Source organism: Dasypus novemcinctus, chromosome 3 (genome assembly GCF_030445035.2).
Source record: "Dasypus novemcinctus isolate mDasNov1 chromosome 3, mDasNov1.1.hap2, whole genome shotgun sequence".
In the NCBI taxonomy this organism is placed as follows: domain Eukaryota; kingdom Metazoa; phylum Chordata; class Mammalia; order Cingulata; family Dasypodidae; genus Dasypus; species Dasypus novemcinctus.
This window is the reverse complement of record NC_080675.1, coordinates 15,592,099-15,609,865: the sequence shown is the minus strand read 5'-3', so window position 1 is coordinate 15,609,865 and position 17,767 is coordinate 15,592,099. Positions and strand designations below refer to the sequence as shown.

Genomic DNA, 17,767 nt, shown 5'->3' with positions numbered 1-17,767 from the left:
CATCAACAGTGAATAAGCATTACTATCTATCCATATCCTCGCCAACACTTGTCTTTTGATAGTGTTCACTCTAATAGATGTGAAATGATATCTCATTGGAGTTTTGATTTGCATCTCCCAAATCGTTAATGATTGTGAACATTTTTTACATGTGTTTTTTCACCATTTGTATTTCTTCTTTGGACAATTGCCTTTTCATGTCTTTTGTCCATTTGTTAATCAGACAGTTTGCCTTTTAATTGTTGAGATGAGGGATCTCTTTATATGAGTATAAAAACTCTTATGAGATACGTTTGCCAAATATTTTCTTGCACTGAATTGGCTGCCTTTTCACCCTTTTGACAAAGTCCTTTGAGGTACAAAAGTATTTAATTTTCAGGAGGTCCCATTTATCTATTTTTTCTTTTGTTGCTTGTGCTTTGGGTGTAAAATTTAAGAAACTACCACCTACCACAAGATCTTGAAGATGTTTTCCTCCATTTTCATCTCGGAGTTTCATGGTTGCCATTTCTATATTTAGATCTTTAATCCATTTTTAGTTAATTTTTGTATAAGGTATGAGATAGAGGTCCTGTTTCTTTTAGATATGGATATCCAGTTTTCCCAGCACCATTTGTTGAATAGACTGGTCTGGCCCAGCTGGAAGGATTTGACAACCCTGTCAAAAATCACTTGACCACAGACGTGAGGATCTATTTCTGAGTTCTCAATTCCGTTCCACAGGTCAATCTGTCTGTCTTTATGCCAGTACCATGCTGTTTTTATACTGTAGCTAAGTAATACACTTTAAAGTCAGGAAGTGAGAGGCCTCCAATTTCATTCTTATTTTTTAAGACATTTTTGGCTCTTTGTGGTCCCTTTCCCTTCCAAATAACTTTGATAATCAGCTTTTCCATTTCTGCAAAAAAAGGCTGTTCGGATTTTTATAGGGATTCCAAAAAATCTGCAAATCAGTGGGTAGAACTGACATCTTAATGACATTTAGTCTTCCAATTCATGAACGCAGAATGTCTTTCCATTTATTTAAGTCTTTTTCAGTTTCTTTTAGCAATGTTTTGTAGTTTTCTGAATATATGTCCTTTATGTCCTTGGTGAAGTTTATTCCTAAATATCTGATTCTCTGTTCACTACTATAAATGGATTTTTTTCCCTGATTTTCTCCTCAGATTGCACATCAGTAATGTATAGAAATGTTATTGAATTTTGTGTATTAATCTTGTATCCCATTTTGTGGAACTCTTCTATTAATTCTAGTAGCTTTGTTGTGGATTTTTCAGCATGTTCTAGATATAGGATCACATAAATATTGAAAAGGGAAAGTTTTGCTTCTGCCTTTCCTTTTTAGGTGTCTTTTATTTCTTTATCTAGACTAATTGTTCTAGCTAGAACTTGTAACACAATATTGAATAACAGTGGTGACAGTGGGCATCCTGGTCTTGTTTCTGATCTCAACAGGAAAGCTTTCAGTGTTTCATCATTGAGTACAATGCTAGCTATAGGTTTTTCATATATGTACTTAATCATATTGAGAAAGCTTCCTTCTATTCCTACCTTTTGGAGTTTTTTTTTAAATCAGGAAAGGGTGATGCATTTTGTCAAATGCCTTTCTGCATCAATCAAGATGATCATGTGATTTTTCTTCTTCAGTTTGTGAAAGTGGTTCATTACACTAATTGATTTACTTGTATTGAACCACCCTTGTATACCTGGGATAAAACCCACTTGATAGTGGTTTATAATTCTTTTAATTTCTTTTACATTTGGTTTGCAAGTATTTTGTTGAGGATTTCTGCATCTATAGTCATTAGAGATATTAATCTGTAATTTTCTTTTTCTGTAGTATCTTTATCTGGTTTTGATATTAGGGTGATGTTGACTTTATAGATTGAGTTTGGTAGTGTTCTTTCCTGTTCAATTTTTTGGAAGAGCCTGAGCAAGATTGGTATTAGATCATCTTTGAAAGACTGGTAGAATTCACCTGTGAAGCCATCTGATCCTGGACTTTTCATCTTTAAGAGATTTTAATAACTGTTTCAATCTTTTTACTTTTGATTGGTTTGTTGAGGTCTCATATTTCTTCTAGAATCAATGTAGGTGGTTCATGTGTCTAGGAATGTGTCCATCTCATCTACATTGTCTAGTTTTTTGGCATACAGCTGTTTATAGCATCCTCTTATGATCTTATTTCTGTGGAGTCAGTCAGGACAGAAATGTCCTCCTTTCATTTCTGGTTTTATTACAAAATTTGTTTCTTTTTTTTTTTTTTGGTCAGTCTAGCTAAGGGTTTGTTGATTTTGTTGGTCTTCTCAAAGAACAAATTTTTTATTTTGTTGATTCTCTGTTGTTCTGTATTTATTTCTGCGCTGAGCATTACTCTTTCCCTCCTTTGGCTTGGTTTGGGATTAGTTTGCTGTTCTTTTTCTAGTACCTCCAGGCATGCAGTTAGATCTTCCATTTTAGCTCCTTCTCTTTTTTAAATGTAAGCATTGAGGACTATACATTTCCCTTCTCAGCACTGCCTTTGCAGCATCCCATTGGTTTTGATACATTGTGTTCTCATTTTCATTCATCTCAGATTTTTGCTGAATTCTCTTGCAATTTCTTCTTTGACCACTGATTATTTAAGAGTATGCAGTTTAATCTCAATATATTTATGACTTTTCTCTTTTTCCATTATTAATTTCCAGCTTTATTCCATTATGATCAAAGAGAGTGTCTGATATAATTTCAGTATTTTTTAATTTATTAAGACTTGACCTGTAACCCAACATATGGCCTATCCTGGAGAAGGATCTGTGAGTGCCTGAAAAGAATATATATCCTGCTGTTTGGGGATGCAATGATCTATGGATCTCTGTTAGGTCTAATTCATATATCTTATTATTCAAGCTCTCTGCTTCTTTATGCTCGGTCCAGGTGTTCTACCCAAAACTTAGAATAGTGTGTTGAAGTCTCTGATTATTATTGTAGAGATATCTATTTCTCCCTTCAGTCTTGCCATTATATGCCTCATGTACCTTGGGGCATCCAGGCTACTTAGATAAATATTATAGTTATTTCTTCTTGGTGAACTGCCCCTTTCATTTATAATAACCTTCATATTTTATAACAATTTTCATTTAAAATCTGTTTGTCTGATATTAATGTCACTACTCCAGCTCTTTTTTGGTTACTATTTGTGTGGAATGTCTTTTTCCAACCTTTCATTTTCAACCTGGTTGTGTCCTTACATCTTAAGTGCATCTCTTGTAGATAGCATATACACAGTTCATATGTTTTTCGTTCTATCAGTCCATGTCTTTTGATTGGGGAGACAATCTATTAGCATTCAGTGTTATTCCTGTAAAGGCATTACTTACTTCATCTATTTTGTCCTTTGGCTTTCTGTTACCATATCTTACTGTTGTCTGTCTTTTTAGCTTTTAATTTACCCTTTCTAATAATCTTCATTTCCACACTCTTCTCCAAGTCCCCTACCCGTTTTTCCTTTCAGGCTGCAGAACTCCCTTTAGTATGATTTGTAATTCCGGTCCTTTGGTAACATACTCTCTTAGTTTTTATTTGTCATTAAGGACTTTCAACTCGCTCTCATTATTTTTAAGAAATTTTTTTTAATTTTTAAATTTTTTCAAGAGATAAAGGGAAATGAACCCAGGACCTTGTATATGGGAAGCAGACACTCAACCACTGAGCCACATCTGCTCCCCAATGAGTCTGAGTTTTTCTTGTTGTTGTTGTTTGAGGAGACGCTGGGAATAGAACATGGGACCCTATATATAGGAAGCAGGCGCTCAACCACTTGAAGCACATCCACTCCCCATCACGCTCATATTTAAAGGACAGCCTTGCTAGATATAGATTCTTGGTTGGTAGTTTTTCTCTTTCAGTACCTTAAGTATATCATACCACTTTCTCCATGGTTTCTGATGAGAAATCGGCACTTAATCTTATTGAGGTTCCCTTGTATGTGATGCTTTACTTTTCTCTTACTGCTTTCAGAATCCTCTCTTTATCTATGATATTTGTCATTCTGAATAGTAGGTGTCTTGGGGGAGATCTACTCAGACTTATTCTATTTGGGGTGTGCTGTCCTTCTTGCATGTTGTTATTTATGTCTTTCATAAGGGTTGGGAAGTTTTCAGTCATTATTTCCTCAAATATTCTTTTTCCCCTTTTCCATTCTCTTCTCCTTTTGGTACACTGATAATATGTATGTTTGTACATTTCATGTTGCTTTTCAGTTCCTTGAGACCCTGTTCCATTTTTTCCATTCTCTTCTCTTTTTGTTCCCGTCTTTTCCAGTTCAGATGTTCTGTTTTTGAGATCACTAATTTTGTCTTCAAACAAATCAAATGTGCTGTTATGTGTCTCTAACGTTATTTTTTTTACTTTTTATTTTCATTTTAAAAATACTTTAGATTACATGACTGTTACATTAAAAATATAGGGAATTCCCATATGTCACTCCCTACCCCTCCCACACTTTCCCACATAAACAACCTCCTTCATTAGTGTGGGACATTTGTTAAAATTGATGAACACATATTAGAGCATTGCCACTAAGCATGGATTATAGTTTACATTAGAGTTTACACTGTGTCTTGTACAATTTTGTAAGTTATGACAAATATATAATGGCCTGTATCCATCATTGCAACATCATGCAGGACAATTCAAATGTCTGGAAAATGCCCCATATTACACCTGTTTCTCCCTCTCCCTTCCCTCAGAACCTCCAGTGGCCACTGCTTCTGCATCAATGATAAAAGTTCTTCCATTTAATGTATTTTTAATCTCATCCATTGTGTCTTTCATTCCCATAAGCTCTGTTACTTTTCTTTGCAGACTTTCAAATTGTTCTTCATGCTCACCTAGGGTCTTCTTAATATCCTTCATCTCTTCAGTCATATTTTCGTTCAGTTGAATTGATTTGTGTGATTATCATTGATTGTCTTAAATATTGTACCTTGTCAGAATATCTGGTTTGTTCCTTTGGCTGGGTTATTCTTTCCTGTTTTCTAGTGTGGTTTGTAATTTTTTGCTGATATCTAGCAAGTGTTGAATACAGTGGTGAATTCACTCTGATGATTAATTTCTCTCTAGCCTACTGGGTTGTTGTTGTTTTTTCTCAGCTTTTCTTGATTTTTGGTTCAACTTATTTTAAGTCTTTAAAATTGCCCTGCTTACGTTATCAAAATTGGGCCAGGGCCCGACTAAGGGGTGCAGATTTTTCCCAGGAGTTTGGGTTAAGAGAGACCTAAAAGCAGGTTTTCTCTGTACAGGTTCCAGACCAGTCAGCAGATGGTGCTTGTTGGCACACCCTTTCCCAGGGGTGTTCCTTTCATTCTCTACTTTCCTGTGTTTTTGGTCTTGCCAGAGCCAAAAGTCAAAGTGGGCTCTGCTGGACAAATTCACTGAAGAGAAGACCTCCAAACCGCCTCCTTTTTTCTTGTAATAGCTGACAGGGAGGAAGATGGCTTTTCCCCTCTCAGTCGGTTGCAATGAGCCAGAGGTTTTTATCCCAACTTAATGTCTTGAGGGTGGAGGAGGGGGACTCTTCCTGGCCGCCACGGGGTTTAGTGACTCAAGTTTGTGGTTTTGGGGTCTTATTCTCTCTGCTCCTCTTGGGAGTTATGTAGCACTGTCCTGATCTGCTGACCCCCAAAGCAAGTCCCTCAGAAAGCTCTTGGCCCCTTTCCATTGTTTTTGTGAGAGAGTTGAGCCCTCCCTGCCTACTCAAATGCCATCTTCCCTAAACTCCCCAATAAAGTAATTTTAAGTTAAAAGGACAATCTTAATAATAAAAGTGACTAAGCTTTTAGTCTCCATTGTAGGAAATAACACTCTTTTACTTGTACTTTTTGAAGATTCCATTTTTAACCACTAATATACATACTCAGAGTCAGAGGTGTTGATGAGCTTGGAAGGTATTGTGCCTCAAGAATTTGTAACTGAATCCTGCTATTTACTGCTTGAAAACAAGTCCCCAGTTCAAGTTCTGCATGGCAAACCTGAATATCAAAAAAATATACATCAGTTGGTATTTACAAATAAAGTTTCGGGCTATTTCAAAAATTCAGTGATATAGAACTAAGGCTAGAAATTTTGAAAGCACTACTCATAGCCACAGTTACAAAAGAAGGTTAAAAGAATTCTGCAAATAAAAGGTACGCACCGTCAGGGATTCTGTCAACACAATTTACACCTACACTCTGAACCTTCAACATCAGTGAGAACAAAGGCAATTCAAATTAAAAACAAATTAAATTCCAAAGAAGCATTACTGGAGAAATGTTACTGTGATGAACACAAAAGGGGCATACTTTCATAAGACTTAAGCATAGTCATTTGAATTATTTTTAAGAATATGTGAAATATAATTATTAAAAATGTTATATATGAGGATCACCAATTTTTTTTCTAATTATACAAATCAGAGTAGGTGATACAAAATCAGAAAACAGATTACTACAATGAACATATCTGAGCCTTAAGAGTTAAATTACTATGTTCAATGGAAGCAAAACAAAGAAGGAAAGTTGACAAGAAGGAAGCTAGACAAAGTAGTGAGGCAGTAAATAATATTAGGAAAAAGGTCAAAGCAAAGCTGAGGAAAGAGCAAAATTTAGGAGACTTGGAAATGCAGGGAAAATTAAAATGTATCCTTCAGTACTGCTAGCAAACAGCAGAACAAACTTGGTAATTTATTTCTAAAATGCAACACAAAAGAGCCTACATTATGTATTCCAAGATTCTTGATGGGAAACATAAAAGAGAAAAATTAAGTTGTTCGAACATAATATATTGTTCACTTGTTGCAAAGAATAAGAAAGAGAATAAAGCTAGTACATAATGTTGACAGATCTCACCAAGGCTCAGCACAGACCTTTTCAAAAGTTGTTGATAGTACTGATTCCAATAAAATTACAGAATGGCTGAATACTCTTTCATTTTATGCTCATCCATTATTCCCCAATAACTGGTTATGGCTCATTAGAAAAAGAAACCTTTCTATGTACATGGTGCTGACTGAAGCTTGGACGTATTCTTAAAACATGCTTCTGTGTTTTAAAATTGGTCATGCCATAAGAAATAAGGAGATAACAGTGAAAAGTAAATCACTTAAAATATAAACTCAAAGTGAGTCGGGAGGTCATTTCAGAGAATACACTTATGCACATCTCAGCTGGATCTCATTAACTGCCACGTAAATATTGCCTCAAATAGCAGGGCTCCTGAGGGTTCTGAAGGCATCCAGACACTATAGTCAAGAGCAATAGCTCAGGAGTTTGGTGCTGTGCTGTTGGGCCCTACTTTGGAATTTATGCTCCCCAGGGTGACAGAGTTGGACTCAGTTGTGATTTCCCTACACATGGCTCTTCTTCCCATTCTATTTGAACCTACACTTAGTACTAGAGCTGATAGGTGTATGTCCAAGAGACTTAAATCTTTGGGCTTTCCATGTGCCAGTTGGGCCCTGAATCTCAACAGAGTTGCAACACCAACTCTCCAGTTCATTGGACTCACCCTGGACAACAGCCACCCCAAGGAACAGACAGAGTCTGCAACTGCCAGCAAGATAATACCATCCATCTGCCTCATGGGATCTAAGCCCCTTCTCAATTTGAGGTGAAGTGGGCATCACCATTCCAGAAGCCTCAGGATCAGGGAATGAATGATGGACTAGAGTAGACTTACTGTTATTCTACTATAGACTTATTGTGTTTCTAGCAATGGAAGAACTTTTATCACTAATGTGGAGGCAGTGGTCACTGGAGGTTCTGAGAGGAGGGACAGAGAAAAATAGGTACAATATGGGGTCATTTTCAGGACTTGGGAATTGTCCTGAATGACACTGCAATGACAGATACAGGCCATTATATATCTTGTCATAACTTACAAAATTGTGCAAGAGAGAGCATAAATCACAATGCAAACTGTTATTTATACTTAGTGCAATGCTCCAAAATGTGTTCATCAATTTTAACAAATGTACCACACTAATGAAGGATGCTGCTAATAGGAAAATGTGGGTGGGGTATATGGAAATCCCCTATATTTTTTATGTAACATTTATATAATCTAAGTATCTTTTAAAACAATTTTTAAGTATACATATATTTTTAAAAAGGGCGGGGAGTATAAACTCAATGTTTAGACTTCCTCTTGAGAAAATCTAAAATGATGATAAAATTTGCCTATGTTAGCGATGCATGCTGAATTCTAATAAATACATAAACCTGCTTCTTTAATTTTAATCAGAAAATGTAACAGGACATTAATTTAGATTATAAGTAACTATTGGAAGTAGTTTTCAATCTTGTAATAAAAAATTAACATTGCAATTAATCAATAAGCACATCTAATGAGCACAAAACTATGGAAGATTTAAGACATGACCTCTGCTCCTGAATAATGTATTATTTTTAAAACAAAAGAAAAAGAAAAAAAGCTTTATTATCCTTCCTAGAGTTGCTGAAAGTGAAATGTCATGCATAAGTAGGAAAACCATGAACTGGTGATATTTGAGAGTATCTTCATGGAATCAGAATGCAAATGTTGAAATCCTGGCTGCCCAACTAATACCTGTGTGAACTCAGTCAAATGCTTCAATGTCTTCATATCCACAACAGCAGCAAACTGCTAAGTTTGGTATGAATATTACATCATCTAGCACAGTGTCAATCATATGGTAAGTCTCTATAAATGATAGTTATTTCTTCATGCTAACCTTGTCTCTCCCATATTAATCAACACAAAAATGAGAGCTGTCAAGAAAATACTTAACATTACTATTTGTTAAGGTTAAAAAAATCTTTACTGAGAAAAATATTAATTGTGGACAAAAGTTCTCATGCTGTTTCATGGTGAAATAGTTTTCATTGTGGATGGACTGACTCTTTAATGCCACAATCAGAATATTAATTTTCCTCGTAAACTCATGAAACAAAGCATAATATTCTTGTATTAGCCAATAAGATGAAACATTTACACTCAGTATATAAATTCAGTGGCCCAATATAACCCAGATACTCTTCTTTCAGGACATCAATCTTTTTATCCCTGCATTCATATATATCCCGTTTTTTCTGGCATAAAAGAGATACACAGATGTTTATAAGACCTCTAATATATGGCATATAATTTAGTAGAAACCTAGCCATAATTGTTCACTCAGATTTCTCCAAGACAGATAAAATTATAATGTCTCAATTGCCCAGAAAATACCTTTGCCGAGTTATCTTCTGTATTCTCATCTTTAAAGTTTTAATGTATGAATTGTACATTTGAATAGTAGATTTGTGCTTTATATAATATACGGCTGTAGATTATTGTCTACTAAACTAGCTTTCAAAGATGCAACTGGCAAACTCCAGTCATTTATAGAACAAATCTACTGTCTTTTAATGGAAAAAAACAAAATCTTGTTTGGCATATTCTCATTCACATTTTATTCTTTCATATCTACTTACATACATACAAATATTCAGTGCCAAGAGTATGCCAAATACTTACTAAGAGCTCAATAAAATAGGAAGAAAACAGATGAACAGGTCAAGCCTAGCTTTTTTAAAGCAAGTAACCTAAAATGATTATAAGTTGTAATAAACGCTATAGAGAAAACACATTGGAGGATAAGATAGAGAATAAAACACAAAAGTAACTGTAAAGAAATTTCAACTCTTCTTGATCAATTATAGTAATCCTTTTGTACTTATTTTTTTGTAATCCTTAATTTCTCTTATCAACCTAGGCTCCACATTAGAATCACCTGGGAGCCACTGAAAACTACAAATGCTTCTATACCACCACAAGAAATTCTGATTTAATTAATTAGATATGGGCATTTTTTAAAGCTCCCAAAATAATTCCAAGGACTTGTAGTTAGGGCTAAAAACCACTAAAATTTACCTTAATATTTTTGGAAGTAGGTAAAATATAAACCCTATATAAATTTTAAATCTCTTACAAATTTGGCCTTAAATTTGCTTTGACTGATTTTTATAACTGTTATCATGGCATGGAGACAATATAATTAAATTTTTAGGGATTTCTAAATAATTTAAAGACAGTGTTCAGTTGGGTAGTTAATAGATCTCAAAAATCAATCAGCATTATAGACAATCAAGGTTTTACATACAGGAGAGTGAACTTGGCCCAATGGACAGGGCATCTGCCTACCACATGGGAGGTCCGTGGTTCAGACCTCCTTGACCCATGTGGAGCTGGCCCATGCACAGCGCTGATGTGCGCAAGGAGTGCTGTGCCACGCAGGGGTGTCCCCCATGTAGGGGAGTCCTGGTGCTGCTGCTAAGGATAGAAGCAGTCACAGAAGAACACACAGTGAATGGACACAGAGAGCAGACAACTGGGGGAGGGAGGGCAAAGAAATAAAAAATAAATCTTTAAAAAAAAAAAGGTTTTACACACATACAAAAATCACCTATAAGAACTTCCATTCTACCCAATTTATGGGAAAATATATAGCTTACTCATAATTATAACAATTTTCTTAATCTTTTTCAGAGCAATCTCTGATCAAGTTTGATGTTTATGATTCTTTTTTTTTTTTCCTAAGTTATCAGCTACTAAAAAACTTTTAAAAGTTATTTAATAATTTAAATTATTCACACTTCAGATCTATTTTCTCCTTAAGTATGAAACATAATAGGGAAACGGACTTGGCCCAGTGGTTAGGGCCTCCGTCTACCACATGGGAGGTCCGTGGTTCAAACCCCAGGCCTCCTTGACCCGTGTGGAGCTGGCCCATGTGCAGTGCTGATGCGCGCAAGGAGTGCGCCCAGTAAGGAGAGCCACGCAGCACGAAAGAAAGTGCAGCCTGCCCAAGAATGGCGCCGCCCACACTTCCCATGCTGCTGACGACAACAAAAGCAGAGAAAGAAACAAGACGCAGCAAATAAACACAGAGAACAGACAACGGGGGGGGGGGGGGGGGGGGGGGTTAAATAAATCTTTAAAAAAAAAAACAAAAACATAATAAGGAAATGTGCTAGGAGGATATACTTCAGGTTATTTTCCCATGAACAAAGAGAAAGTATTGTTAACATTTTACTCATTTTTATTAAACGACTATTAATATCACTATAAAAATAAAAATAATAAAAAAGGCTTCTTAACAGCCTTAATGATCCTCTAATATTTTATGGTGTACAAGTTATCCTCCAACAGACAGATGAAGTACATCCACTAAATGTACAACGGTAGAATACTTACTCCTCCATTTTGTAATTCAAAAGTTTGAAATACTTTTACATTATATGCTACTATCACTTACAGAAATTTTTGAAGGTGGTATTATATCCAAAGAGTAATCCATTTCCTGTGTACTAAGAGTTCTGAGTGATAGCGAGCATTCTCCTATGGTTTTCTTTTTGGGAGTCTGGGTTTGAATCTTAAATACAAGCCTCACAGTTTGTAGACTTTGGAGTTTAATAGCAAATACAAAAGTCTCCATAAACTCAATAGTCTGAAAAAAAAAAAGACAAGAAAACAAAAAATACATAAACAAAAAGATTGGGGAAAAAGCTGATATGCTAATGTAAAATAAATATTTTTTGGAGTAAAGAAATTGTTCTAAAATTTTTCGTGGTGACAAATGCACAACATTGTTATTACACTAAAAGCCACTGATTATACACTTTGGATGGATCATATGGTATGTGAATATATCTCAATAAAACTGCTAATAAATAAATAATTGTGCAAGAATAGCCAGAAATAGCAGATATGTACAGCAGGGGAAACATAAGAGAGATTGAGAGGTAAAGAATTTTCTTGTTTGTCTGTTTTTCTTCAGTATTATATCATTATTGAAATAAAGAAAACACTCTAATGATGATTGAAGTGATGAATGTACAACTATGTGATTATATCAAATACCACTAATTGTATACTTTGGATGAATTTTATGCTTTATTAATATATATCAATTAAAAAACAAAAAAATATAAATTATTTTATAATCTAGGAAGGGTAGATTTAATCTTTTACAACAAAAAGTATTTTTAAATATAAATGAAAATGAGAATGACCATGACTTATTTTTCCAGAATTCATCCTGGACACTGCCTTTCATATGACGGTTGAATCCTGACTTGCAGCACAGTTGCAACACCTACACTCCAGTTCATTGGACTTGCCCAGGACAACTAACAAAAGGATGATGATGGACAACATCATCACAAAAATAAAGTATCTACAACAGCAAGCAACAAGTTCCATCCATCTGCCCCATGGGATCTAAGCCCCCTCTCAATCAGAAACAGTAGGCATCACCATCCCAAAATCCTCAACACTGAGGAATGAACACACATAAGGGAGGAATGCAACTATGAACTAAAGTAGATTTATTATTATTCAAGCAATGGAAGAATTTGTAACATTGATATAAAGGCAGTGGCCACCAGAGATTCTGAGGGGAGGGAAAGGGAACAGTAGGTGTTAACATGGGGCATTTTGGGAACACTGGAATCGTTCTGCATGATATTGATATGACGGATGCAAGCCATTATACATTTTGTCAAATCCTAGAAAATTGTGCAGCACACAGTATAAAATAATAACATAAAATAGACATGCTTGGTAGCAATGCTTTCAGTATGTGTTCATCAATTGTAATAAGTGTATGTGTGTGGGGGGTTTATGGGAATCTCTATATTTCTGATGTAACATTTATGTAATCTAAAGCTTCTTAAAAAATAAAAATAAAAATTTTTTAAATTGCGTTTCTATGATTACTAGTGAGAATTTGTTTCATGTTTATTAGTCATTTGAATCACACTATTTTAAACAATATGTTCATGTAGAAGACATGCATAGAAAAGACATGCATTTGCATAGAAAAACACTAACGTTTCAAACCCTTATCAGAAGGAAAACATGAACACATATTTAAATTAATACAAAAGCTGGAATCTATAAAACCAAACTCAGGATCATAAATATTCCAGTTACAACAAATGGAAGTATTTAAAAGAAATTAATTGCCATCATGAGGTTACTCTGCAAAGTCAAAACAAGGGTGGGGCAGGGAGGATTGAAAATACAGACATTTATTTTCTTTGCAAACAAAAAAATAGTTTTTTTAGACATTATCTTCTATATTTTTTTTTGTCTTTTATATTTTTCAGTGATTAAGATTTTCTTTTAAATGCATCTTAATATTGGACACTGCAATATCAAATACACGTGAGACTCAAAATTATCTTTAAAAAGCATTGGTTACATAATTTAAAGTTTCCCAAAAATAAAACACCTTCTTATTCCAGTTATTTTCCATATATAAAGATTTAAAAAGTATGAAGAAAACAGAAAAAGAAATCCATATAACATCAGCCACTTACATTGTAGCCTTTTTTGACTGAAGACTTGAAATGCACTGGTTTAGGCAAAGTTAATATTCCTTTTATAGAAATAGTAGGAGCATCTCCATAACTTGAGGGCCAACTTAAATCTCTGCACTAAAAAAATTAAAAACACAGTTAAAATTTTAGAATGACCTCTGACAAATACTTCATATATTTCTTGAGTTCACGTAGATAAAACAGTAAACTTAAGTCTACCGAGACCTCTTGTCTCATCCACACCAAAATAATTTGATATAAAATATCAATTTTCTTCTTGAAGTAAAACACATATTTCTATCATACCTACAGATTTATTTTCTTTAGATGCTTTATTAAATACTATTTTCTGTAAAATGCAATAGAACTCTAAATTTCAGAGTAGGGCAACGGTAGATAACTCATAATGTCTAAATATTCAATCTTACACAAATTTTTTTTAATTGGTAGTAACTATATGAATTTACCTGTAAAACTGTGATCCAGATCTGCTCTACTGAAGAATTATAGAACAATTTCACATCCAATTTCCCAAAATCTCTTTCATCTCCTGATAGAGTAATTGTATCTGAATCACAAAAGGACAAATATGTCTGAAATGTAATTCTTCTAACCCAATTTTAAGTTACCATGTTTTTATTGAAGTGCCAGGGGAAGATAAAAAAGCATAAAGCTTAAAATTTTAACTCTTTTGGCTTTAATTGCAGTATGAACAATTTAAGTTAAACTAAAAAAAGCCTTTCCAAATAACATGAATAAGGCCAAACATTGTAAGCTTTTGAAAGTTCCTTCAAGAATATACTTTAAAACAAACAAAAAGTATTTAACTGCTTCACTTTTTTTTAAAGATGCAGTCATGTCTGAACACTGAAAAATGGACATCTTATAATATGAATATTCAAACGCTGATAATGTTCCCAATATATAAACAATCCTCTAGAGATTTTTTTACCTTATCATATAAACTTTTAAATTACTATTGGGTAGAAATAATTCCCAGAAGATCATGAAAATAGAATACTTTACTTCTTACCCAAACTTCTGTTACTCCCCTGAGAATTCTTCCTCGAAGAAGAACTACTGGGCACACTGGACAATGAATCATGTCTCTACAAATAAAATTCTCCTTTAGTCAGAGATTACATATCAGACTTTAAGGATTCCTATGCCCAATAACCACTCTAATATAAAACTGCATGCTAACAACTTTGACAGTACACCAGTCAGAATTTCCCATTTTTAAATAGTAATGGGGAAAAAAAAAGGGGGGGGGGGAAGCACTGTGTTTTTGTGTGTTATGAGGGGACTCTGAAATATTTTACTAGATAGTATATGAGAAAACCTTTGCTAAGTTTGGTTTTGTTTTGTAATAAGGGGGAAAAGGTTACTATTTAATTTCATACTTAGAAATATTAATGAAAAGCAGAATAATTTGGAATTGTTCCATTACCTAAAAACCTGAAAAGTAGAAGTTCTCAAAATGTAGTATCACTGGGTCAGTGGCTTCAGGATTACGTGGGATCTTGTGAGAAATGCAAACACTATAAGCCACCACAGAGCTACTAAACAAGAAACTCAGAGGGTGAAGCCTGACAATTCTGTATTTCAAAAAGCTCTCTAAATGATTTTGATACATCTAAAAGAAATGGTGCTCTAAAGACTTAAGTCCTGTCAAAAAATTAAGAATAATTTCCTTATTTTGAATATATCTCCATTTTTATAAAACATATGTATTCACACTGAAAAAATCCACAAGTAACTACATTAAAATGCTTTCTCTCTTAGTTACAGGAATATAAGTGATTTGTTGGGTATTTTTTTTTCCATTATCTCCATTTTCTAATTTTTCAATAATTATCACAGATTACTTGAAAAAAAAAATTTTAATTATCAAAAAATTCAACTCTATTTCAAAAAGAGAGAGATACTGTGTTAATATTAGTAACTAAAGTCCTTATATCTCAATGTAAATACAAAATTTTAAATAACTAGATAGTTATGTTTAATAAGGAAACTTAAAACGACAGCACTTTTATTTATATCATTTCAAATTCCAAATGCCTTAGCCTTCCCTGAGTACACACCAAATGAGAGATGTAAAATTTATTAGAATATTAATAAAAAGTACTGAAAGATTTCTAAATAAAGTTCATGGAGAATGGCAAGTGTTTATTCTTTAGATATTAGAAGACATATATATATATATATACACAAAATACAGTCAATATGTGGTTTCTAATGTAATTCACACATCTATAAATTCTTAGCTTAACAATAAATTATTATATACAATTAAGTTTAAGTAAACAATTTACCTGGATGAATCGCTGAGATGAACTTGTAAGATCAAACATTGATTTGCTTAGCCCAGGGGAACTTGGAAGTTTGTTGGTCCTTAAGTCACAAACTATAAAGGGACATGAGAAAATTACTAATTTTTACAGTAAAGAAGAAGAAACACTGGAATTCTACTTAATTACCATGAGCTAAATCTCTATAGATATATACAATGACTATTAAATACAAATCTACTTAGGAGATAGTATTCTGATGAAGTTCCTTAATATTTTTCAATTATTTTACTTTTGTTTAAAACAGAAACCAACACAAACAACATATTTTCACAAATGCATTAAATATCAAGCAGCGTAAGTTTATTTTTTTGCTTCCCCAGTTCTTTACCCCAGAATTAATAATCTAAAAGGATGCAACTATTCTGTGCTAAATGCAATTCAGTTACTATTTAATGAGCACTTATTACATAAATCAATACTGAAATCCATGTATTCCTATATTTCTAGTTTCTCTTTTAAATTTTAAGTTCTATATATTAATAGTTATCCATCCTAGCAAGAGCTGAACTCGACACTCATAAATAAATATATATGTAAATGAGAAAGTAAATATCAATATAAATATGAACATAAATTATAAATATAGATATAAATATAATCATAAATATAGCACACCCTGAATTTGGTGGTTGAGACAGCTATACATATCACAAACAAATCAGTTACATACAACATAAATCACAACTGATAAAGTCTCAACTATGAAACTCAAAAACTGAAAATTTTTTAAAAACTATAACCATTTCTATTTTCTTTGCTTACATTCCTATCACATCATAGATTTCTAAATTATTTATTTTCATTGAATTGAATACAAAAAAAAAGCTAGTAAATATCTGCTGTTGAATTTATAAATGGATAGATAGCATGACAAGATATATAAAATTATCAGAAAAAAAATCTTCCAAAAAGGAAAAATAAAATGGAATCAGCACCTTCCACCACAAATATTATTAATCTTTCAAGTTTTATATTAGATATAATATCACAGAGAAGTCATATTAATCACTTCATTTCTCAAAGTTTGCTTTTCTCTTATCTTAAGCTGTTCCTAACAATAAGGATCACTTCTTCCAGACTCTATATTTTTTATTTCCATGTTTGCTAAAGAGAAACACAAGGAGGAAAAGCACACAAAAAAATTTCATACCTGATCCATACAGTCTCATCGCTTCTGAATGAGGAGGAAAGCGCCGATTCAAATCAGGTGAAATGTGCTGATACATATAGAATGGGTTATATACGTCATAGCTGGGTCCATGCTGAGATGAACAGGAAAGTTCAATTTTTCGATCCCCAAAAGATGCTCTAGCAGATCCTGAAAAGTAAATGTTTCTAAAGTTTAACAACATCCTTTTCTTGGGCATATTAATCAATAGCTGCTATTCCCAGATCAAATGAAAAAAAAAATTGATCTCAAATAATACTAAATCACATGACAATGATATCTAAAAAATCAACATGTATTTACTGAGCTCTAACTGTGCCAAGTATCATAGCAGGGATTAACCACGAAAGCTACTCTCAAGACAGTCTGGTAAATTTTTGGCAAAGGAATATGCTCTATATCTTCTGATCTAAGTTTCTTTTTGTTTTCCTACTTACATAAAGAACATCTTCTAAATAAAAAGATCTTATTTTCCTTGAAGATCATTCTTTAAAAAAAATACATTTATAAAAACTGCATGCTGAACTACACAGTGCCAGTCATAATAAATTCAAAATTACTGAAATCATACAAACTATGCTCTATGACAATAATACAATTAAGTTAGAAATCAAATAAAAAGATGCATAGAAAATATTTATATGAAAATAAAGAAGACAAAAAACAACCAAAAACGTAATCTTTAAAAATGTTGCTCTACTAGGTATTAAGACTTACTATAGAGCCATAGGATACTGGCACAATGATAGAAAAATACACAAGTGAAACACAATAGAAAATCCTGAAAAAGAATCAGACAATCACAGACACTTGAATTACAACAAAGGTGGCACTGCAGAGCAGTGGGAAAAAGATGGGTTTTTTTAACAATAAAAGGTAGT

At 33.4% G+C, this 17,767-nt stretch overlaps 1 protein-coding gene across 2 annotated transcripts in view; it reads right to left on the bottom strand.

The window, feature by feature from the left end:
* TC2N (tandem C2 domains, nuclear) overlaps positions 1–17,767 on the bottom strand; it is a 58,534-nt gene that overhangs the window by 12,113 nt on the left and 28,654 nt on the right. For both annotated transcript variants that reach the window (XM_004475399.3, XM_004475400.5), the window contains exons 4-10: positions 16,869–17,036; positions 15,680–15,771; positions 14,398–14,473; positions 13,832–13,932; positions 13,365–13,481; positions 11,297–11,488; positions 5,897–6,011 (exon numbers count right to left, since the gene is read on the bottom strand). In XM_004475399.3, coding sequence (XP_004475456.1) covers positions 5,897–6,011; positions 11,297–11,488; positions 13,365–13,481; positions 13,832–13,932; positions 14,398–14,473; positions 15,680–15,771; positions 16,869–17,036 — 861 coding nt within the window. The remainder of the gene's footprint in view (positions 1–5,896; positions 6,012–11,296; positions 11,489–13,364; positions 13,482–13,831; positions 13,933–14,397; positions 14,474–15,679; positions 15,772–16,868; positions 17,037–17,767) is intronic.